At 44.4% G+C, this 24,498-nt stretch overlaps 1 protein-coding gene across 1 annotated transcript in view; it reads left to right on the plus strand.

Annotated features, from left to right (window-relative positions):
• Positions 1 to 5,932: 5,932 nt before the first annotated feature.
• The window catches only part of col7a1l (collagen type VII alpha 1-like), a 121,199-nt gene continuing 102,633 nt past the window's right edge, over positions 5,933 to 24,498 (plus strand). Inside the window, exons 1-5 of the mRNA XM_055912403.1 lie at positions 5,933 to 6,185; positions 13,786 to 13,990; positions 19,641 to 19,821; positions 20,242 to 20,401; positions 21,527 to 21,620. Coding sequence (XP_055768378.1) covers positions 13,915 to 13,990; positions 19,641 to 19,821; positions 20,242 to 20,401; positions 21,527 to 21,620 — 511 coding nt within the window. The 5' untranslated portion in view covers positions 5,933 to 6,185; positions 13,786 to 13,914. The remainder of the gene's footprint in view (positions 6,186 to 13,785; positions 13,991 to 19,640; positions 19,822 to 20,241; positions 20,402 to 21,526; positions 21,621 to 24,498) is intronic.

Here is a 24,498-nt window from a genome sequence, read left to right on the forward strand (position 1 = left end):
AAATGTTTTAATGGTTGTGGGCGGTAACTACTACTGACCTCTCCCGAAGTGTCCAGGGGGTCAGCAGTAGGACACCAGCGGTGTTCAGTCAGACACCGTTAGGCCAGGCTATAGAAGGTAGAGGGTGTTCAGTCAGACACCGTTAGGCCAGGCTATAGAAGGTAGAGGGTGTTCAGTCAGACACCGTTAGGCCAGGCTATAGAAGGTAGAGGGTGTTCCGTCAGACACCGTTAGGCCAGGCTATAGAAGGTAGAGGGTGTTCAGTCAGACACCGTTAGGCCAGGCTATAGAAGGTAGAGGGTGTTCAGTCAGACACCGTTAGGCCAGGCTATAGAAGGTAGAGGGTGTTCAGTCAGACACCGTTAGGCCAGGCTATAGAAGGTAGAGGTACTGAGTTTGTTGGTGCTCAGGGAACTCCCTCCCCCTTCCCTTCTATCTGTCCCTCCTATCCCTCTCTTACGTTGACATTTTACATATTAGTCATTTAGCAGACGCTCTTATCCAGAGTGACGTACAGTTAGTTAATAGCTTTCTCAAATGACTGCCCCGCCTGGTTCACCATCTACTTCGCAGATAGAGTTCAGTGTGTCAAATCAGAGGGCCTGTTGTCCGGACCTCTGGCAGTCTCTATGGGGGTCCCACAGAGTTCAATTCTCGGGCCGACTCTTTTCTCTGTATATATCAATGATATCGCTCTTGCTGCTGGTGATTCTCTGATCCACCTCTACGCAGACGACACCATTCTGTATACGTCTGGCCCTTCTTTGGACACTGTGCTAACAAACCTCCAAACGAGCTTCAACGCCATACAACACTCCTGTGGCATCCAACTGCTTTTTAAATGCTAGTAAAACTAAGTGCATGCTCTTCAACCGATCGCTGCCCGCACACTCTCGCCTGACTAGCATCACTACTCTGTATGGTTCTGGCCTAGAATATGTGGACACCTACAAATACCTAGGTGTCTGGTTAGACTGTAAACTCTCCTTCCAGACTCACATCAAGCATCTCCAATCCAAAATTAAATCTAGAATCGGCTTCCTATTTCGCAACAAAGCCTCCTTCACTCATGCCGCCAAACATACCCTCGTAAAACTGACTATCCTACCGATCCTTGACTTCGGCGATGTCATTTACAAAATAGCCTCCAACACTCTACTCAGAAAGTTGTATGCAGTCTATCACAGTGCCATCCGTTTTGTCACCAAAGCCCCATATACTACCCACCACTGTGACCTGCATGCTCTCGTTGGCTGGCCCTCGCTTCATATTCGTCACCAAACCCACTGGCTCCAGGTCATCTATAAGTCTCTGCTAGGTAAAACCCCGCCTTATCTCAGCTCACTGGTCACCATAGCAACACCCACCCGTAGCATTCGGTCCAGCAGGTATATTGCACTGTTCATCCCCAAAGACATCACTTCCTTTGGCCGCCTCTCCTACACTTGCACACACTGTAAAGTACATAGATTTTTCTATTTTTCTTTCTTTTGTGTTATTGACTGTACGTTTGTTAATGTGTAACTCTGTGTTGTTGTTTTTGTCGCACTGCTTTGCTTTATCTTGGCCAGGCCGCAGTTGTAAATGAGAACTTGTTCTCAACTGGCCTAACTGGCCTACCTGGTTAAATAAAGGTGAAATAAAATAAATAAATAAAATGGTGCATTCATCTGAAGATGTCTAGGTGAGACAACAACACATCACAATAGTATCAAGTACATTTTCCCTCAACTAAGTATTTATCAGCAAAGTCAGTGCCAGTGGAAAAGAGGGCCTCTTCCCGCCTTTTTCTTTGTTTACAGCTCTTGCCCAGAACCAAGGAACTTTGAACTTCAGCCAACTGCGTGATGATGTAACACTACTGTACAAAATGACACGTCTGGCCTCCTCAACTCTTAGTCGAAAATAGAAGTGTCTTTGGGTTGTGTAGCCCAGGAGTCATTCATTCAAGTTGTACTACAGGACACTGTTAACACCACCAAGCATTAGCTAATGGCTACCTTTACCCCAATTCCTGTCCAGCTCGCTACTTCACCAAGTACCGCTATGGGTCATTAACATAGGCCTCTAAATCATAAAGGATCTCGGTATTCTCACTGGTGCAAGGTAAAATAAACCAGGATAGCCAGGCTATTTGACCTCTACTGTAGATATGGGGGACCACTGAACCAGAGGGGCAATAGATGTGGATATAGAGGGTGTACTTTTCCAATATCAACATCTGTGATAAGATGGAAATCTGCATGTTCCTTGTCCTTTTCTGCTTCTCGTGCATTAGACTGAATGACTTTCATGTTTTTAACAGCTAAAGTCAAATCAAAAGTGGTTCACTGAATCTAAATAGGAGCAGTTTTTGTAGTGTCACCCATGATGCTGAGAGACAAAGGTCCCATCCCAAATGGAACCCTGTTACCTATACAATGCCTTGCAAAAGTATTCACCCCCTTGGTGTTTTTCCTATTTTATTGCATTACAAACTGTAGTTTAAATAGATTTGGATTTGGATTTAATGTAATGGGCATACACAAAATAATCCAAATTGGTGAAGTGAAATAAAAAATAAAAAATAAAAAACTTGTTTCAAAAAATTCTACAAAATAAAAAGCGAAAAAGTGGTGCGTGTATATGTATTCACCCCCTTTGCTATGAAGCCCTTAAATAAGATCTGGTGCAGCCAATTATCTTCAGAAGTCACATAATTATTTAAATAAAGTCCACCTGTGGTGGAGTCTGCAACACCACTAAGCAAGGGGCACCACCAAGCAAGTGGCACTATGAAGACCAAGGAGCGCTCCAAACAGGTCAGGGACAAAGTTGTGGAAAGGTATTGGGTTGGGTTATAAAAAAATATCAGAAATGTTGAACATCCAACAGAGCACCATTAAATCCATTCTTTAAAAAATGAAAGAATGTGGCACCACAACAAACCTGCCAAGAGAGGGCTGTCCACCAAAACTCACAGACCAGGCAAGGAGGGCATTAATCAGAGAGGCAACAAAGAGATCAAAGATAACCCTGAAGGAGCTGCAAAGCTCCACAGCGAAGATTGGAGTATCTGTCCATATGACCACTTTAAGCCGTACACTCCACAGAGCTGGGCTTTACGGAAGATTGGCCAGAAAAAAATAAGTAAACATCTTTGGTGTTTGCAAAAAGGCAGGTGGGAGACTCCCCAAACATATGGAAGAAGGTACTCTGGTCAGATGAGACTGAAATTGAGCTTTTTGGTCATCAAGGAAAACGCTATGTCTAGCACAAACCCTACACCTCATCACCCCGAGAATACCATCCCCACAGTGAAGCATGGTGGTGGCAGATGTTTTTCATCGGCAGGGACTTGGAAACTGGTCAGAATTGAAGGAATGATGGATGGCTCTAAATGCAGGGAAATTCTTGAGGGAAACCTGTTTGTCTTCCAAAGATTTGAGACTGGGATGGAGGTTCACCTTCCAGCAGGACAATAACCCTAAGCATACTGCTAAAGCAGTTAAAGGGGAAACATTTAAATGTCTTGGAATGGCCTAGTCAAAGCCCAGACCTCAATCCAATTGCGAATCTGTGGTCTGCTTGTACACAAGCGGAACCCATCCAACTTGAAGGAGCTGGAGCAGTTTTACGTTGAAGAATGGGCAAACATCCCAGTAGTTTAATGTGCCAAGCTTATAGAGACATACCCCAAGAGACTTGCAACTGTAATTGCTGCAAAAGGGGTCTCTACAAAGTATTGACTTTGGGGGGTTAATAGTTATGCACGCTCAAGTTTTCCGTTTTTTTTGTCTTATTTCTTGTTTGTTTCCCAATAAAAAATATTTTGAATCTTCAAAGTGGTAGGCATGTTGTGTAAATCAAATGATACAAACCCCTCAAAAATCTATTTTAATTCCAGGTTGTAAGGCAACAACATATGAAAAAATGCCAAGGGGGGTGAATACTTTCGCAAGCCACTGTATAGTGTACTGCTTTTGAATAGGACCTATAGGGCGCCATTTAGGACGCAGCCAGAGAGAAGGTTCCGTCAGGGTCTGTGACCAGTATGTGTTGAGTTATAGCGTGTCATGGCTGACAGCTGGCGAGCCCCTATAAACCCAGTAGCCCCATTCCTGCAGTCGGCCATTAAAGATGACTTCACTGATCTACCTCGGCTTGTCAAACACATCATCCTGCAGAAAGGGTTAGCTGCTCATCAAAACTTGATTGATTTGTTAACTTTTTTATCCTCTGGAATTTTTGAAGATAGTGTAGATTCCTGTTTTGCTGATTTAATGCGTGGGAATATGGCCTATGGTTTATTTAAGCAATAAGGCATGAGGGGTTGTGGTATATGGCAAATATACCACGGTTAAGGGCTGTTCTTACGCACGATGCAACGCAGAGTGCCTGTATACAGCCATTAGCCGTGGTATATTGGTCATACACCACAAACCCCTGAGGTGCCTTATTGCTAATATAAACTGGTTACGAACGTGATTAGAGCAGTTAAAATAAATGTTTTGTCATACCCGTGGTAAATGAGTGTCTGCTAAATGACTACAATGTAAATGCAGGTATAAATTAGTGGGATGAGTGTTGCTACAGTAGATTTCTCTGTTGTATTTCATTGTGTTTTCTTGTTATACTGTTACAGCTCTCCTGAAGTTAATTTGGGTTCCCAAATCAAATTAAAACCTTATTTACCCAAAGATATTATTCCCAAAGTGTAACCCAGTAACCCAGCCTAGACCCCCAAAGAGCAAGCAGCAACACCTTCCTGAAAGGAAGAAACCAGACGTGGAGAATTCCTTGATTCCCTGATAATAATGCATTGTATCTGTATAACTCTTTGTTTAACCAGCTTTGATTAATAATAACTGTTGGTTTTCTAGATTAGGAAGATGTATCTGGCTGAGGAAAGAGTCAAACATTTATTAATGAAGTGGGACTGTGGTTTCTAGATTAGGAAGATGTATCTGACTGCTACGGCTGAGGAAAGAGTCATACATTTATTAATGAAGTGGGACTGTGGTTTCTGGATATGTATGAGTGTCACCTGGCCAGTTCACTGATCCTGCTCCATGGAGGGTCTCCTAGGGCTAAATCCTTACTAGAAACGTCAGTAAATATCTGTCATTGACTCCAATGCACGATTACACACACACACACACACACACACACACACACACACACACACACACACACACACACACACACACACACACACACACAGAGGTGCTTTCATCCTTAGGTACTGCATAGTTCCTGCTGTCAATGCTGTACTACTCTGTCTGAGACTGTGTGGAAAATCCAGTGTTGTCCATTCCTTCTTATCATCTTTAGGAACACACAGAGAAAGAAGGGAGCAGAGAGACAGAGAAAGAAGGGAGCAGAGAGACAGAGAAAGAAGGGAGCAGAGAGACAGAGAAAGAAGGGAGCAGAGAGACAGAGAAAGAAGGGAGCAGAGAGACAGAGAAAGAAGGGAGCAGAGACAGAGAAAGAAGGGAGAAGAGAGGAAGGGAGAAGAGAGACAGCGAAAGAAGGGAGCAGAGAGACAGAGAAAGAAGGGAGCAGAGAGACAGAGAAAGAAGGGAGCAGAGAGACAGGGAAAGAAGGGAGCAGAGAGACAGAAAGAAGGGAGAAGAGAGACAGAAAGAAGAGAGGAAGGGAAAGAAGGGAGCAGAGAGACAGAGAAAGAAGGGAGCAGAGAGACAGAGAAAGAAGGGAGCAGAGAGACCCAGAAAAAGGGGGCAGAGAGACAGAAAGAAGGGAGAAGAGAGACAGCGAAAGAAGGGAGCAGAAAGACAGAGGATGAGTCAATGGAGGTAAAATGTAGTAATACATTCCTGTCAGGGTCAAGAAACACACACATAAATAACACCCTCTCTCTCTCTCGCTCGCTCTCTCTGTCAGAGAGTGAGCCAACAGGTTACAGCAGCTCCACACACCCCCTCTCTAACTGTTCTCATTCATTCACTCTACCTACCCACACACACTCCTTCTCTCACACACAGTACACAATCTACTGTATGTGAGTGTTGCAACTACTTATTTTACGGAATACAATACAATCTCGGATTCTTTCTTCTCCCCTGTGGGTACTTCTAAACTTTTTCTCAGGGATTTTCTTCTCTCACAACCTGGCAACCTGTAGAGAGCATCAAGCTGCCAGAACAAGTTGCCAGAACAAGAGGATGTGTCCTATCCCTGGAGAGGTAAGCAAGAAGCTTTTAGGGGCTCTGTGAGTGGGCCACTACTTTCACTGTCTCTTACTGGCTATGTCTCAAATGGCACCCTACTCTTTATATAGTTACCTACATTTGATTAGAAAAGTAGTGCACTATATAGGGAATAGGGTGTAAAATGGGAGATACCCACTGTCTCTGCCAGTTCTAAAGTTAACACCCAGCTACAGTCTGGTAATTGTGGAACAAATTTGGAAACTGTTATTTTCTGAACGTGCCGTTCCACTCAATATAGTTTTCAAAGAGAGAGAAACTAGCAGAGCTAATGCAGCTGAAAAGGCTTCGGCAGAAAATGGAAGCATTTATATCTATATAATGTGTTTAAGGAGCCTTTCCCCCACTTTATGCTCAGGAATTCATTGCATTCCCAGCATTACTCTTTTAAACATAATGTCTGAGGGAAGAGGAAAGTGCATTGTAGCATTAAAGCAAATAACCTGGACTGCTACTGCCACATCCACACTGGTGTAGAGGTGGTGCCTGCACAGGAACACTCTTACAAAAAAGGCTTCTTTGACTGTCCACATAGTAGAACCCTTTTTGGTTCCATATAGAACCCTTTTTGGTTCCATGTAGAACCCTCTGTAGACTGGGTTCTATTTTTTTTATTTTATTATTATTATTTTTTTATTTTTTTTATCCCATTTTCTCCCCAATTTTCGTGGTATCCAATCACTAGTAATTACTACCTTGTCTCATCGCTACAACTCCCGTACGGGCTCGGGAGAGACGAAGGTCGAAAGCCATGCGTCCTCCGAAGCACAACCCAACCAGCCGTACTGCTTCTTAACACAGCGCGCCTCCAACCCGGAAGCCAGCCGCACCAATGTGTCGGAGGAAACACCGTGTACCTGGCCCCCTTGGTTGGCGTGCACTGCGCCCGGCCCGCCACAGGAGTCGCTGGAGCGCGATGAGACAAGGATATCCCTACCGGCCAAACCCTCCCCAACCCGGACGATGCTATGCCAATTGTGCGTCGCCCCACGGACCTCCTGGTCGCGGCCGGCTGCGACAGAGCCTGGGCGCGAACCCAGAGTCTCTGGTGGCGCAGTTAGCACTGCGATGCAGTGCCCTAGACCACTGCGCCACCCGGGAGGCTTAGACTGGGTTCTAAATGGAACTAAAATGGGTTCTTCCTGTAAGCAACAAGGGTTATTCAAAAGGTTATCCTATGGGGACAGCCGAAGAACCCTTAAAGGTTCTAGATAGCAGGAGCACATGAAGGTCCCTGTTGTGTCTGAGAGCTGGAGCATAATGTGATGAGACTGGAGTGTACTATAGGGAACTCCCCATGTCAAGACATGTCTGTATAGAATAACTAGCATTAGGAAGTGGTGATAAAATGGAATCTTAATGATCCATTACTTTTTAATATTAAGGATTGTATGTGTGCGTTTGTGCATGCACGTGTGTGTGTGTGTGTGTGTGTGTGTGTGTGTGTGTGTGTGTGTGTGTGTGTGTGTGTGTGTGTGTGTGTGCATGCATGTGTATTTTGTGTGCATGTTTATCTTGATAATACTACATATCCCAATTTCTGGGAATCACATAGATACTACAGCTTGAGGCAGGCACACACACACACACACGCGTGTGTTTCTACCCTATGTTTGTGTGTGTGTGTGTGTGTGTGTGTGTGTGTATGCCTTTTCACTGCTCCCAATTTCACACCTGCAGGGATAATCCTCTGTGATGTGGAAAATGTCATTATGTAGAAATAGCTGACATGCGGTTGGACTTGTAGGGCATGTGGTACCACATGGAGAGAGAGATGGAGTATTATATAGGAGAGATAGCAGGGGAGTGGTAGCGAAAGAGAAATTAAGTTGGAGAGAGAGAGAGACCATGTTTATGTCCTCTACCTTTAATCCACTCTGAGCTGTAATACACTAACTGGGGCCAGACAGACACAATACCCTCTCCAGTGGTAAGGTGAGGCTGCCAGGCTGGACACAAGTGATTGCATTGTGAGAGCGTTGCAGGGACGTTGTCAGAGGTTGCTGAGTGCTGCTTACCTGTTTGTGAGTGTAGCCTTTGTAGAAATGCCCCTTCTGCATCTTCAGAGTGTGGCCTGGTCCATTGCTGATTAAGAGTCCATAGAAGTGTACATTTACATCATTGCAGACCTGGGTCAGTACAGTACATAATATGTCAAGTACTTTCACATGCCTGCAAGTATTTGAAGCGCGCTTGAATTAGCTTGGAGTTTGCACTTTCGGGACTGTGTACAGTATTTGGTTCCATTGTACTGGGCAGCTTAATCAATCTTAGCTCAAGTATTATATCTGGATAATTGGTGAAGTTGAAAGAAGCAGAGGGTTCTATTGGTGAAGTTGAAAGAAGCAGAGGGTTCTATTGGTGAAGTTGAAAGAAGCAGAGGGTTCTATTGGTGAAGTTGAAAGAAGCAGAGGGTTCTATTGGTGAAGTTGAAAGAAGCAGAGGGTTCTATTGGTGAAGTTGAAAGAAGCAGAGGGTTCTATTGGTGAAGTTGAACGAAGCAGAGGGTTCTATTGGTGAAGTTGAACGAAGCAGAGGGTTTTATTGGTGAAGTTGAAAGAAGCAGAGGGTCCTATTGACTAACACATGCTTTGACCCCTTGTGAAGTAGCCCCAATCTTTGATTTTCTCCCCTGTGACCCCAGGGATCATCAGGTGACACTCTAACCATTTTACTATGTCTGCAATGAGCTACAGATGTCTTCACAGTCTGACTTGGGGAAGATGTAGGGAAAGTTCCAACTCTGCAACGTGCAACACCAACCAATGATTAGTACATAAATCTACTTTACACAGAGAGATGCACTTTATTCAGCAGATGACTCAGAAGGCAGACCCAGAATAAGCCCACTCCTGGAGAGGAAAAAATTACTTTCAATGGAGACTTACCATTGAGCTTTTTAAGTCTAGGAAGAAGAGTCCAGAAAACCAGCCCTTACTGTAAAAGTATGCTCTTGTTGCAAACCAGTTTGCCTAACTGTCTGTGGCTTGTGACTATGACATACAGATGTCAGATCTTAATTTGATCACTCTTTTGTTGTTGAGAATGTTCTAACTTGTAGTGTATTTGAGTTTTAAAAAGGCTTTTAAAGTTTGTAATTTTCACTTTTAAATTTCAGACTTAATTTTCCCTAACGAGAAATATATCAACCCCAACAAAAATGCCAATTTATTATAATCCACATAATAATTCACATTTCCTGTTGCTGTATGATTATATTCCTGTTGTAGCAAGCTGCCCAAATTAAGATCCTACATCTGCAAGCTGATGTCAGGTTTCTACAACTTCAAGTTTCTACACTTTAACATGTCAAGTATGTAGCAGGATACAAGCAGAGACAGGACTGGCTTGGATTGGTATGTGAATGGAGAGGTGTTGTGTATCTTTTGGGTATGCTGTGTAACCTCTGGCAGCTCTCCCATCTGAGTGGCTGTAAACTCAACATGCCTCTCAAACAGTCAAACGCCCTGACGTTATCTGGCCAGGCCTTCAAACTGCTGTGAAATAAAACTATGGGGGAAAATGTTCGGATTTCATTTTTACCTGAAGTTGATCTAGGGTCTAGTGAGGTCATCTAGCAGGAGGGATGGATGTTTTGATGGAGGGATGGCTGTTTTGATGGAGGGATGGATGTTTTGATGGAGGGATGGATGTTTTTATGGGGGGATGGATGTTTTGATGGGGGGATGGATGTTTTGATGGAGGGATGGATGTTTTGATGGAGGGATGGATGTTTTGATGGAGGGATGGATGTTTTGATTGATGGAGGGATGGATGTTTTGATTGATGGAGGGATGGATGGATGTTTTGATGGAGGGATGGATGTTTTGATGGAGGGATGGATGTGTTGATTGAGGGATGGATGGATTTTTTGATGGAGGGATGGATATTTTGATTGAGGGATGGATGGATGTTTTGATGGAGGGATGGATGTTTTGATGAAGGGATAGATAATATGATGGAGGGATGGATGCTTTAATGGATGGATGTTTTGATGGATGGATGGATGGATGTGTTGATGGATGGATGGATGTTTTGATGGATGGATGTGTTGATGGGGGGATGGATGTTTTGATGGAGGGATGGAAGTTTTGATGGATGCCTGGATGGATGTTTTGATGGAGGGATGGATGTTTTGATTGATGTTTTGATGGAGGGATGGATGTTTTGATGGATGGATGGATGTTTTGATGGATGGATGTGTTGATGGGGGGATGGATATTTTGATTGATGTTTTGATGGAGGGATGGAAGTTTTGATGGATGCCTGGATGGATGTTTTGATGGAGGGATGGATGTTTTGATTGATGTTTTGATGGAGGGATGGATGTTTTGATGGAGGGATGGATGTTTTGATTGATGTTTTGATGGAGGGATGGATGTTTTGATGGAGGGATGGAAGTTTTGATGGATGCCTGGATGGATGTTTTGATGGGGGGGATGGATGTTTTGATGGATGGATGTTTTGATGAAGGGATGGATGTTTTGATGGATGGATGGATGTTTTGATGGTTGGATGTGTTGATGGGGGGATGGATATTTTGATTGATGTTTTGATGGAGGGATGGAAGTTTTGATGGATGCCTGGATGGATGTTTTGATTGAGGGATGGATGTTTTGATTGATGTTTTGATGGAGGGATGGATGTTTTGATGGAGGGATGGATGTTTTGATTGATGTTTTGATGGAGGGATGGATGTTTTGATTGATTGTTTGCTGGAGCGATGGATGTTTTGATGGAGGGATGGATGTTTTGATGGAGGGATGGATGTTTTGATTGATTGTTTGCTGGAGCGATGGATGTTTCGATGGAGGGATGGATGTTTTGATGGAGGGATGGATGTTTTGATTGATGTTTTGATGGTGGGATGGATGTTTTGCTGGAGGGATGGATGTTTTGATGGAGGGATGGATGTTTTGATTGATGTTTTGATGGAGGGATGGATGTTTTGATGGAGGGATGGATGGATGTTTTGATGGAGGGATGGATGTTTTGATTGATGTTTTGATGGAGGGATGGATGTTTTGATTGATGTTTTGCTGGAGGGATGGATGTTTTGATGGAGGGATGGATGTTTTGATGGAGGGATGGATGTTTTGATAGAGTGATGCAGAGATTCAGAGATGGGGTGAGAGGTTTAGGGGGAGGAGTAGCTCTATCTGGTATCTGTATTTACTATCTGAGCTAAGACAGACTTGACACACACACACCTACTGTAGGGAAAGGCAAAAATACAGAGATACTATAAATGCCATCTAAAATCACAACCTCACCCTAGCTAATCTATTGGCCTTTTAAAACCTCTAATAGTCTAAGCCGTTTGGGAGGCTTTTACTAAGCTGACGCATGGAATTGTTTTAAGACGGTCATTCCATGGATCATTTAGCTATTTGATATTATAGAACCCCTTTGTAACTCGGCCTCCTCCCAGCGCAGATGAGGAAGGCCGACATACGCGGGTGGATTGAGGTGCGGCCCATAAAAACCCTGATATCTCCTGCGGCCCATAAAAACCCTGATATCTCCTGCGGCCCATAAAAACCCTGATATCTCCAGCTTAAACTTTTCTCATTATGTTACTTAGATTGACGCAGGGGGTGCGTCAACAGACTCTTAAAGATCAGAAATGTTGTCTGTTAAATGTATCTGAAGCGTTGTCTTTGCAGAAGCACCTTTAATGTCACGTCAGCAAAGCAGATAGAAGATTCCAATTGGCCTGAAATGTAGAGTAGCCTTGAGGCTGCGCTCTACTTCCTGGGACTCCATGACCTGGAATGCATGCACTTTCTCTTCTGAAAGGAGTGTGTGTTTGTGTGTGCGCAGTCACGTTTTAGTGTGTTTGTGTGTGTGCGCGTGCGTGGGCAAGTCTCCTGAAGGGAGAGATTGGTGGAAACAATCATTAACCTTGGAAAGCAGACCCAATTTACCTTCATAGAGAGTTAATACGTACCCTTTCTCAGACCTGATTACTGGGAGGAATGCTTAGGTTTTCACCAGACACACTTCTTCTCTTTGAAATGTATTGCTATAGTGCATGGCCGTGACATGTATTTTAATGCAAAGGAAACCATATTTCATGGTCTGGTCACAGAGAACTTGCTATCTATTAGATTGTAGATTAGGGACCGCACAAAGAAATGCTGACACACACACACACACAGATATACAGACACACATACACACACAAATACACACATACAAACACACACACACATGTGGACACAAATGCGTACCTACAGGTGGAGATAAGAACTGGACACAGATGTCTGTTATTACAGATTTTCTTTGGTGTCGCGATCAAACACAACATGCACACACACACTCACTCACTCACTCACTCACTCACTCACTCACTCACTCACTCACTCGCTGGTCGGCCGGAGGATATAGATTGTACACACATGGTTCTATTACAGATTTGCTATGGAGTGTGCGCACACACACACACACACACACACAAACAATTAGCTATGGTGTCTTAGCCTAGCTCAGGGTTTAATCAGACCTGGTATGCGAGTTCCAGGGCTATGAGTGGGAGAAGGCTTCGACTAATCTCCTCCCCAGGATAGGTGTTCTGGTCTGGGGGACCGTGGCAGGCCAGGTATGCCTCAAAGCCAAGGTAGATGCTATGGCTCCCATTCCAGATTACCTTGATTCTGAGGGGATGGTTATGCAGTTTAGACTATATGGAATATAATGATCAGGACCAGGAATTAGACTTGGGGAAACTCTGGGCCTTAGTTATGGGCTATAACTTTATCTCATCATTTGATCAGGTCACATTGTCAGGAAAAAGACACATATAGTAGTTAACTGACTGTTATCTACTGAAAGGGATCCGCATGATTCACCATCTGAAATGTCATGGCTTTGATATGATTTCATGAATACTGTGAATATTTTACTATCGCGATGGTTTTCAGTTGCTTAGAGCACGGTGTTGATTTAATATATTAGTGTTCATTGTGAGATGGTGAATGTTCATTGTGCCTAATTGCTTAGCTTGTTTCAAGGGAGCTGTCAACAGTCTCCATAGTAACAACCTTGGTACTGACGTGTTGTAGACAGGAGTATATTCATGGCCATGTGCACAAATAGGAGTCCTGCCGCGAAGCCTTGATCGCCCAGGTTTCTTCTGAAGTGAACATTCGTTAGGGGTCCACAATGTGGTAGCCATGTTCAACTGTGTGAAACAGCACACTGACTGTTAGCTACTGAAAGAGATGTGCGGGATTCACCATCTGAAATGTCGTGGCTTTGATATGATTTTGTGAATATTTGACTATTGTGATGGTTCTCAGCTGCTTAGAGGAGGGTGTTGATTCCTGCATAGGAAACAAATGAGTCAGCTGAATATAGGTATATGTAAGTGTAGCAGATATTATCGTGAATCATACTCTCACTAAGAGATAGCCCTACCTGAGACTTCTAAGGCCAAGGCCCTCAGACCTTGAGGATGTCCTCCTTCTGGCCTGACATGCTGACCTGGGATCAATCTGATTCAACATGTGATAGTGTTGTGTAGGAAACACTCATGTATGGGCCTTGTTTAACTGTTTCACTTTGTTGCTTTCAGAAAAGAGAGAAGAGTCTGAGCTGAATCTTAAAGAGGAGTGGATCTGTCGGAGGAGATCTGAGGAGAGGACCAGGAACAGGAGAGAAGAGGAGGAGAAGGAGGGATAAAAGAGGAGAAGGAGGACAGAGCATGGGCCATTCCTGCTTGTGGATTTTTCTGCTGTTCCTGTCTCTCTCCCACCAGGCGGTCACTGAACAGGCAGAAGGTATTGGATTTGACCTCTCTTTCTCTCTCTCCATCCCTCTCACCATTTCTCTCCTGATCATTCCCTTTCCTCAGTTTCTCAACATCTCTCTCTGTTTCTCTCTCTCTCCGTCTCTCTCCCTCTCTGTCTCTCTCCCCCTCTCTCTCTCCCCCTCTCCCCTCTCTCCGTCTCTCTCCCCCTCCCCCCTCTCTCCGTCTCTCTCCCTCTCTGTCTCTCTCCCCCTCCTCTCTCTCTCTGTCTCTGTTCCTCCTTATTTATCTCACCATTTCTCTACCTGTTCTACGTATCTCCCCGTATCTCACCAACCCTTCCTCTCATTCCTTCTTTCCATCCCTCCCTCCATCTCGTTCTATGTCTCCCCGCCACCCACTTACCCTTTTCTTTCTTCTCCTCTCTCCATCCTGTCCTTCTTCTCCTCTCTCCGTCCTGTTCTTCTTCTCCTCTCTCCATCCTGTCCTTCTTCTCCTCTCTCTGGCAGGTCCTTCTTGTCCTCTCTCCGTCAGGTCCTTCTTGTCCTCTCTCCGTCAGGTCCTTCTTGTCCTCTCTCCGTCAGGTCCTTCTCCTCTCTCCATCCTGTCCTTCTTCTCCTCTCTCTGTCAGGTCCTTCTTCTCCTCTCTCCGTCTGGCGTTCTTCTCCTCTCTCCATCCTGTCCTTCTCCTCTCTCCATCCTGTCCCTCTTCTCCTCTCTCCATCCTGTCCTTCTTCTCCTCTCTCCATCCTGTCCTTCTTCTCCTCTCTCCATCCTGGTCTTCTTCTCCTCTCTCCATCCTGTCCTTCTTCTCCTCTCTCCATCCTGTCCTTCTTCTCCTCTCTCCGTCCTGTCCTTCTTCTCCCCTCTCCGTCCTGTACTTCTTCTCCTCTCTCCATCCTGTCCTTCTTCTCCTCTCTCCATCCTGGCCTTCTTCTCCTCTCTCCATCCTGGTCTTCTTCTCCTCTCTCCATCCTGTCCTTCTTCTCCTCTCTCCATCCTGTTCTTCTTCTCCTCTCTCCATCCTGGTCTTCTTCTCCCCTCTCCGTCCTGTCCTTCTTCTCCTCTCTCCATCCTGTCCTTCTTCTCCTCTCTCCATCCTGTTCTTCTTCTCCTCTCTCCGTCCTGTCCTTCTTCTCCTCTCTCCGTCCTGGCCTTCTTCTCCTCTCTCCGTCCTGTCCCTCTTCTCCTCTCTCCATCCAGCGTTCTTCTCCGTCCAGCGTTCTTCTCCGTCTGGCGTTCTTCTCCTCTCTCCGTCCTGTCCTTCTTCTCCTCTCCGTCCTTTCCTCCTTCTCCTTTCTCCGTCCACTCCTTCTCCTCTCTCCATCCTGTCCTTCTTCTCCTCTCTCCGTCCTGTCCTTCTTCTCCTCTCTCCGTCCTGTCCTTCTTCTCCTCTCTCCGTCCTGTCCTTCTCCTCTCCGTCCTTTCCTCCTTCTCCTTTCTCCGTCCACTCCTTCTCCTCTCTCCATCCTGTCCTTCTTCTCCTCGCTCCGTCCTGTCCTTCTTCTCCTCTCTCCGTCCTGTTCTTCTTCTCCTCTCTCCGTCCTGTCTTTCTTCCTCTCTTGCGCCGTCTATCTGTTTCAGACACAAGTGCTAGACTAAATAATGTCTGTATGTCCAGTATGTCTCGACATCTGGATAGACTAGGCAGGTAGACAGTGATGCAGACTCAGTCACTCTTCCATCTTTAGACAGGGCATTCTGAACATCTGGGAGCCTTCTGTTCACAACTATCTGTCAGACTACAGTCCACTGTCAAATCTTGGCCTTAGGTTTGGTACTGTACATCACACCTGGGCCAAATACATATGTCAAATCTGTTCAAATACTTTAGCTGGGCTTCATTTGGTTTGTCCGGTACATCGGAACCAATGACATAGTCCCAAAAGTGCAAACTCCAAGCTAAATCAAATACATGTCTGCTAGAGGTGTCCTGTACACAGCTTCAGATGTTCTTGGATGCCATGGAAGGTTCAATTAGCCAATCAACTGGCTAAGGTTGACTCTCGGGGTGGAATCTGATTGGCAGCCAGTGATGCAACTTTCCAACTATTGGAATGAAACAACATTTGTGCAACACCGAACAACCTCGCTGAGAGGTTCTGACCTTTCAGTGTAATGGCTAAGGTGCTGAGGTTGAGTCCCGGTCAGCCAGTACTATAGTTCTATGCTTACGGTGTTTGGCTGGCAGAAGGCTTTAGAGTGGGCTTGATTTAAACACCAACATCACTGACTCTCATGTTCTGTGAGAGGAAATGCATTTAAATATGTTTGAACGTTACCATTTTCCCAAAGGAGAACTGAGATGGTGTGCAGATGGAATTTTGCCTGGCTGGCAGCTGTGTTGAAACTAGAGAAACCAACTCAAGATAAGCCTGTATGGAAAAGTACCATTGGAGTAGTAACTGTTGTCATTCTTGGGGCTTGTTCTGTTCAGTCAAAGATTCACACAAGGATCCAAGTTATTATGTTCCAATATTAGAATGTAGTGAAGAATGAATAGACTATTGACTGTATTGTTAGATGATGATATGTAGCAACTAGGAAGACAACAGTGGACAGGTACTGAACTATAATGACCCTTCACCATGTGTTGTCTAGCAATTCTAGACATGTGGTTCTCACCTGCCAGTACAGACACAGTATACAGTCTGGACAATTGATCTTCTCCCCTCAGTCTCTCTGTCTGGATAATTTATATTTTTCCTCTCTGTCTGTCTGTCGGTCAGTCTCTCTGTCTGGACAATTTAAATGTTTCCCATATTTTTGTCTATCTGTCTGTCGGTCCGTCCTTAAGTCAGTCTGTCTGTCTGTCCATCCATCCTTCAGTCAGTCAGTCTGTCTGTCCATCCGCCAATCCTTCAGTCCGTCCATCTGTCTGTCCGTCCGTCAATCTGTCTGTCTGTCAATCTGTCAGTGTATTCTTTGCTGTTTCTCTGCTGCTGTGTTCCATAGTTCTCTTCCTCCATTTGGAGGGTAAACAGTTCACACTGACATGACATATTACACTAAACTAATGGAGGAACTTTCCGTGCCCTGGCGTGGTTTGCTGCCTCTGTGGAGCTTGACTTAGGAACTGTGTTCAGTCATGACTTACACTGTCGTTTCCCATGACCTGTAAAAGATTTAGCATCCGTCACAGACTCCATGACATGGTAATGTGGCCAGAGGCAGTGGAGGCAGTTTGTGGTGTAGTCTGCAAAACGCTTCCCTGTGATACTTAGTCTCCTGACTGTAGAATGGAGGATATAGTATTGTGAGCAGGAGCAGAGTGCTGGTCCGCGTTGAGCCGGGACATATGTCACCCCCGCTGAATCCTGGGATGGCGGCCAAGGAAGGGTAGGATAAAAGAGGAGAGAAAAGCGAGGGAGGACAAGGGGAAAGGAGAGAGGCTGAGTTATCACATAGAGCACAATCACTGGACCGTATCGTCTATTCCCTGTTGTAATCTATTCTGTCACGGTAATACTGGGGCACTGACAGGGACAATGTGTGTGTAGACTGTTCGTGTGTGTGTGTGTGTGTGTGTGTGTGTGAGCGAGAGAGTGTGTGTGGCTAATATGGCAAGTAATACGGTTCATATAGTGGGTGTGTCCGCCACAAACGCACACATTTATATCCGTTACCATGCAAACAGGTGTGCATCTGTTCAAGTGTGTGTGGTTATGCAAAGAGACTCAACACCTATTCAAGCGCTCGGTGTGTGTTTGAGCGGACGCGGGGGCTGGCTCCACTTTAGCCTGTTTATGTTGTTATTCCAAGCCTTCCTCTTCGCTGTACTAAAATGTTATTGCTGGACTGCTCAGAATATTGATGGTCTCAACGCCTCACCTGTGTGCCATTAAACATTCATAGGAGCCTTGTGGTGCGCTGTCTGTGACAGCAGAAGGTTGGCCACGGAAATGTATTACCTGCCGAGGCAGGTAGCCTAGCTGTTAAAAGTGTTGGGCCACTAACCGAAAGATTTCTGGTAAAAATCTGCTGTTCTGCCCCTGAGAAAGGCAGTTAACCCCCAATAACAACTGCTCTTCAGGCACCGATGACGACGATTAAGGAAGCTCCCTGCACCTCTGATTCAGAGGGTTTGGGTTAAATACGGAAGGTTGTGCAACTGACTAGGTATCCCCTTCCCTATTTGATGGAGGTATACTGCCACCTTGTGGTAGAATGGGGTAACTGTTTGGAGAGGAGCAGGGCGAAGTTGGCCCGAGATGCTGATTGTGGGTCAGTTTTGCAATTTCGCCACTAATGGTTGTTAGCTTCCAATTGGCTCATTCATCCCCACTCCTCTCACCTGTAACTATTCCGCAGGTTGTTGCTGTAAATGAGAATGTGTAAAATAAAGGTTAAACCCTGGAGCGTGGACAGAAACAGCTGAGTTGCTGCTTGATTTAGACAGTACTTGTACCAGTTGAAAATGTTGATCCTTTTCTGGTTTCACAGAGAAGGAAACATGAGAGGAACAATAGGTGAAATAAAGCTACATTAAATGAAGGAGAAGCATGAGAGGAACAATAGGTGAAATAAAGCTACATTAAATGAAGGAGAAGCATGAGAGGAACAATAGGTGAAATAAAGCTACATTAAATGAAGGAGAAGCATGAGAGGAACAATAGGTGAAATAAAGCTACATTAAATGAAGGAGAAGCATGAGAGGGACAATAGGTGAAATAAAGCTACATTAAATGAAGGAGAAGCATGAGAGGAAAAATAGGTGAAATAAAGCTACATTAAATGAAGGAGAAGCATGAGAGGAACAATAGGTGAAATAAAGCTACATTAAATGAAGGAGAAGCATGAGAGGAAAAATAGGTGAAATAAAGCTACATTACATGAAGGAGAAGCATGAGGGGAACAATAGGTGAAATAAAGCTACATTAAATGAAGGAGAAGCATGAGAGGAACAATAGGTGGAATAAAGCTACATTAAATGAAGGAGAAGCATGAGATTTACAATAGGTGAAATAAAGCTACATTAAATGAAGGAGAAAAATGAGGAACAATAGGTGAAATAAAGCTACATTAAATGAAGGAAAAACATGAGAAGAACAATAGGTGAAATAAAGCTACATTAAATGAAGGAGAAGCATGAGAGGAACAATAGGTGAAATAAAGCTACATTAAATGAAGGAGAAGCATGAGAGGAACAATAGGTGAAATAAAGCTACATTAAATGAAGGAGAAGCATGAGAGGAACAATAGGTGAAATAAAGCTACATTAAATGAAGGAGAAGCATGAGAGGAACAATAGGTGAAATAAAGCTACATTAAATGAAGGAGATGCATGAGAGGAACAATAGGTGAAATAAAGCTACATTAAATGAAGGAGAAACATGAGAGGAACAATAGGTGAAATAAAGCTACATTAAATGAAGGAGAAGGCTTTGGAATTCAGTTTTAATAAAGACACTCTTTTTATTCTTTGTTTTGTCTTCTCTTCTGAAATGAACATGTGCCAACGCTCAGTTAATCTGGCCTTTATAGTTCCCCGAGGCTGAGAGAAATCCCACTCAACTAAAAGATGCAATGGAATGGATGCAGAGACGTACATCTTCTCATGCTGAATACAGACTGATATACAGACATCCCTGTAGGAAATCTGGAATCCTCCAACCCGAATTCTAGGAAATGTAATGGAATCTTGCAACACTAAACCAGTCATATATCTGCTCTTCCCCCAGCATGTCGGACGGCGGAGCCTGCAGACCTAGTGTTCTTGGTGGATGAGTCGTGGGGCGTGGGCCAGACCAGCTTCTCCAGGGTTAAAGACTTCATCTCGGCCATCATTAATTCCTTTCAGGACAGCGTGGTGGGGTCCGAGGGCATCCGCTTTGGAGTCACCGTCTACGGAGATATACCCAGGTCTATATGGCTAGGTCTGCAGGGTTGGGCAATGTTATCCGCAAAGGTTACTTGGAACATTTATGTATTTGCATAAACATTCCTTTACCCCTCTCCCCAGGGGTAAGAAATCTGACCCTGCAGGCTTTTGGTACACCTAATTTAACTAATTAATTAGTCATAGTCTTCAATCAGCCAATAATTAGTGTTACTGCTTTGGATTTGTCTAAAACATCTTCAGTGAATTCCTAAAGATTTTTTCCTGACTTCACTCCAGAGTTGCAAAGAAGCTCAGGGACTTTTGCTCTGTCTGTAGTAGGCCCTGTTAGGCTCCATAGAGCCTCACTGCTGATCAGTCTAGACAGGCTGATCAACCCAGGAATGACTCTTCTGCTCTCTCTCTCTCTGTCTTTCTCTCTCTCGCTCTCTCTCTGTCTTCAGGATGCGTATCGCCCTGACAGACTACAGTAGTCTCCAGGAGGTCCTGAGGGCAGTAAAGGACCTCCCCTTTGAAGGCGGGGCCAGTCGAACGGGCGACGCCCTCCAGTTCCTGGTGGATTATGTCTTCAGTGCGGCTATCATCAGGGACAACACCCCCAAGGTTAACTACTGTGCATCTCCGGAGATTGCTAGATGTGGTTCCTGGGAAGTTAAGCACTTCTCCAGGTGTTGTGAGATCTGATAGTTAGCAACCACAGGAGGTTGGTGGCACCTTAATTGGGGAGGACAGGCTTCTGGTAATGACTGGAGTGGAATCAGTGGAATGGTATCAAATACATCAAACAAATGCTTCCCAGTTGATTGATGCCATTCCATCTGCTCCGTTCCGGACATCATTTTGAGCCGTTTCCCCTCAGCAGCTGTTAGCAACTGTACTTCTCCTTGAAGTGTTATACTGCACTATCCCAGCTGCACCTGGTACAACATGTCAGTCATTAAGATTCTTCACAGCCCTGCAAGTCACACACACACACACACACACACACACACACACACACACACACACACACACACACACACACACACACACACACACACACACACACACACACACACACACACTGCAAGTCATGCTGAACCACAGCTGATGTGGCAGAGAAAGAGAGCAGGATTAGGCTGACACATTTGATTTTATCACTCAGAAGGCTGAGCACACACACCATAGCCACATCAGGTGCATATTGATGTGCTCTCACCCCCTCCTCCCCTCCTCCCCCTTACCCTCTCCCTCCACCCCCATCGATTGGGGCCTTAACTTTCGACGAACTCCAGTGAATCTTTCATAATGGGGAATTATCATTCCGCAGTGTTTTAAGTTTCACACTGCGTTATTGCATTATGCATGCAATTATGAGTTAAAACATGTCAAATATCTCTAAGGACAGGGCTTGTTTTTTGAACGCATGGTAATGTGGTATTTCCAATGAGGGCAAGTGTACTCCCTACGAAGGAAGATCTAGTTAATCTAGTTCTATACTATTGTGGGTTGCTTTTAAAATAAAACATTTCATATTGCCTATGACAACAGGTCTAGTTAGTCTATTTCTATGTTATTGTATTTTTCTATTGAAAATACTAATTTAGGTATTTCCTCTTAGGGCGGGTCTAGTTTGTCTAGTTCTATGCAATTGTGTGTCACTATTGGAAAGACCCTTGCAGCAAATACGGGTTGTAGTTGTAGATTTGTAACATAGAGCTAGTTTGATTAGATTTTCCATGTTTGCAGATTGCTGTCCTGATCACAAACGGTCGTTCGGATGACCAGGTGGATGGGCCGGCCAAGGCTGTCACAGACAGTGGGATCTCTATATATGCAGTGGGTGAGTCTGGAACGCTGTGATTGTATATTCATACCACATCCCTGCAGCGTCCTGGAGATTCTATCCAGCTTACCTATCTGCCTTGCCTTAGGGGAAAAATGAATGTGGTATTCATGGTATCTCATTGAAGTGTGTGTGCTTGTGCCTGTGTGCATTTGCAAGTGTGTGATTATGTGTGTGTTGAACCTACATGTGTGATTATGTGTGTGTGTTGAACCTACGTGTGTGATTATGTGTGTGTGTTGAGCCTACATGTGTGATTATGTGTGTGTGTTGAGTCTACATGTGTGATTATGTGTGTGTGTTGAGCCTACATGTGTGATTATGTGTGTGTTGAGCCTACGTGTGTGATTATGTGTGTGTTGAGTCTACATGTGTGATTATGTGTGTGTTGAGTCTACATGTGTGATTATGTGTGTGTTGAGTCTACGTGTGTGATTATGTGTGTGTTGAGCCTACGTGTGTGATTATGTGTGTGTTGAGTCTACATGTGTGTGTGTTGAGCCTACATGTGTGATTATGTGTGTGTGTTGAGTCTACATGTGTGATTATGTGTGTGTTGAGCCTACGTGTGTGTGTGTTGAGCCTACATGTGTGATTATGTGTGTGTGTTGAGTCTACATGTGTGATTATGTGTGTGTGTTGAGTCTACATGTGTGATTATGTGTGTGTTGAGCCTACGTGTGTGATTATGTGTGTGTGTTGAGTCTACATGTGTGATTATGTGTGTGTGTTGAGTCTACGTGTGTGATTATGTGTGTGTGTTGAGTCTATGTGTGTGATTATGTGTGTGTGTTGAGTCTACATGTGTGATTATGTGTGTGTGTTGAGTCTACATGTGTGATTATGTGTGTGTTGAGCCTACATGTGTGTGTGTTGAGCCTACATGTGTGATTATATGTGTGTTGAGTCTACGTGTGTGATTATGTGTGTGTTGAGCCTACGTGTGTGATTATGTGTGTGTTGAGTCTACGTGTGTGATTATGTGTGTGTTGAGCCTACGTGTGTGTTGAGTCTACGTGTGTGATTATGTGTGTGTTGAGCCTACGTGTGTGATTATGTGTGTGTTGAGCCTACGTGTGTGTTGAGTCTACGTGTGTGATTATGTGTGTGTTGAGCCTACGTGTGTGATTATGTGTGTGTTGAGTCTACGTGTGTGATTATGTGTGTGTTGAGTCTACGTGTGTGATTATGTGTGTGTTGAGCCTACGTGTGTGTTGAGTCTACGTGTGTGATTATGTGTGTGTTGAGCCTACGTGTGTGATTATGTGTGTGTTGAGTCTACGTGTGTGATTATGTGTGTGTTGAGTCTACGTGTGTGTGTGTTGAGCCTACATGTGTGATTATGTGTGTGTTGAGCCTACGTGTGTGATTATGTGTGTGTTGAGCCTACGTGCGTGATTATGTGTGTGTTGAGCCTACGTGCGTGATTATGTGTGTGTTGAGCCTACGTTTGTGATTATGTGTGTGTTGAGCCTACGTGTGTGTGTGTTGAGCCTACGTGTGTGATTATGTGTGTGTGTTGAGTCTACATGTGTGATTATGTGTGTGTGTTGAGTCTACATGTGTGATTATGTGTGTGTTGAGCCTACGTGTGTGATTATGTGTGTGTGTTGAGTCTACATGTGTGATTATGTGTGTGTGTTGAGTCTACGTGTGTGATTATGTGTGTGTGTTGAGTCTATGTGTGTGATTATTTGTGTGTGTTGAGTCTACATGTGTGATTATGTGTGTGTGTTGAGTCTACATGTGTGATTATGTGTGTGTTGAGCCTACATGTGTGTGTGTTGAGCCTACATGTGTGATTATATGTGTGTTGAGTCTACGTGTGTGATTATGTGTGTGTTGAGCCTACGTGTGTGATTATGTGTGTGTTGAGTCTACGTGTGTGATTATGTGTGTGTTGAGCCTACGTGTGTGTTGAGTCTACGTGTGTGATTATGTGTGTGTTGAGCCTACGTGTGTGATTATGTGTGTGTTGAGCCTACGTGTGTGTGATTATGTGTGTGTTGAGCCTACGTGTGTAATTATGTGTGTGTTGAGTCTACGTGTGTGATTATGTGTGTGTTGAGTCTACGTGTGTGATTATGTGTGTGTTGAGCCTACGTGTGTGTTGAGTCTACGTGTGTGATTATGTGTGTGTTGAGCCTACGTGTGTGATTATGTGTGTGTTGAGTCTACGTGTGTGATTATGTGTGTGTTGAGTCTACGTGTGTGTGTGTTGAGCCTACATGTGTGATTATGTGTGTGTTGAGCCTACGTGTGTGATTATGTGTGTGTTGAGCCTACGTGCGTGATTATGTGTGTGTTGAGCCTACGTGCGTGATTATGTGTGTGTTGAGCCTACGTGTGTGATTATGTGTGTGTTGAGCCTACGTGTGTGTGTGTTGAGCCTACGTGTGTGTTGAGCCTACGTGTGTGTGTGTTGAGCCTACGTGTGTGTGTGTTGAGCCTACATGTGTGTGTGTTGAGCCTACGTGTGTGTGTGTTGAGTCTACGTGTGTGTGTGTTGAGCCTACGTGTGTGTGTGTTGAGTCTACGTGTGTGATTATGTGTGTGTTGACCCGACGTGTGTGATTATGTGTGTGTTGAGCCTACGTGTGTGATTATGTGTGTGTTGAGTCTACGTGTGTGATTATGTGTGTGTTGAGTCTACATGTGTGATTATGTGTGTGTGTTGAGCCTACGTGTGTGATTATGTGGGTGTTGAGTCTACGTGTGTGATTATGTGGGTGTTGAGTCTACGTGTGTGATGTGTATCAGTCACTGTGCATCCGTAAGTGTAAGTACTGCATATTGCTTACACTTCATGCACTCCATGACCTATCTACACATGTGTGACTGCATACAGTACATAGACATACAGTACATAGACATA

This window comes from Salvelinus fontinalis, unplaced genomic scaffold (assembly GCF_029448725.1).
Source record: "Salvelinus fontinalis isolate EN_2023a unplaced genomic scaffold, ASM2944872v1 scaffold_0167, whole genome shotgun sequence".
Lineage (NCBI taxonomy): Eukaryota > Metazoa > Chordata > Actinopteri > Salmoniformes > Salmonidae > Salvelinus > Salvelinus fontinalis.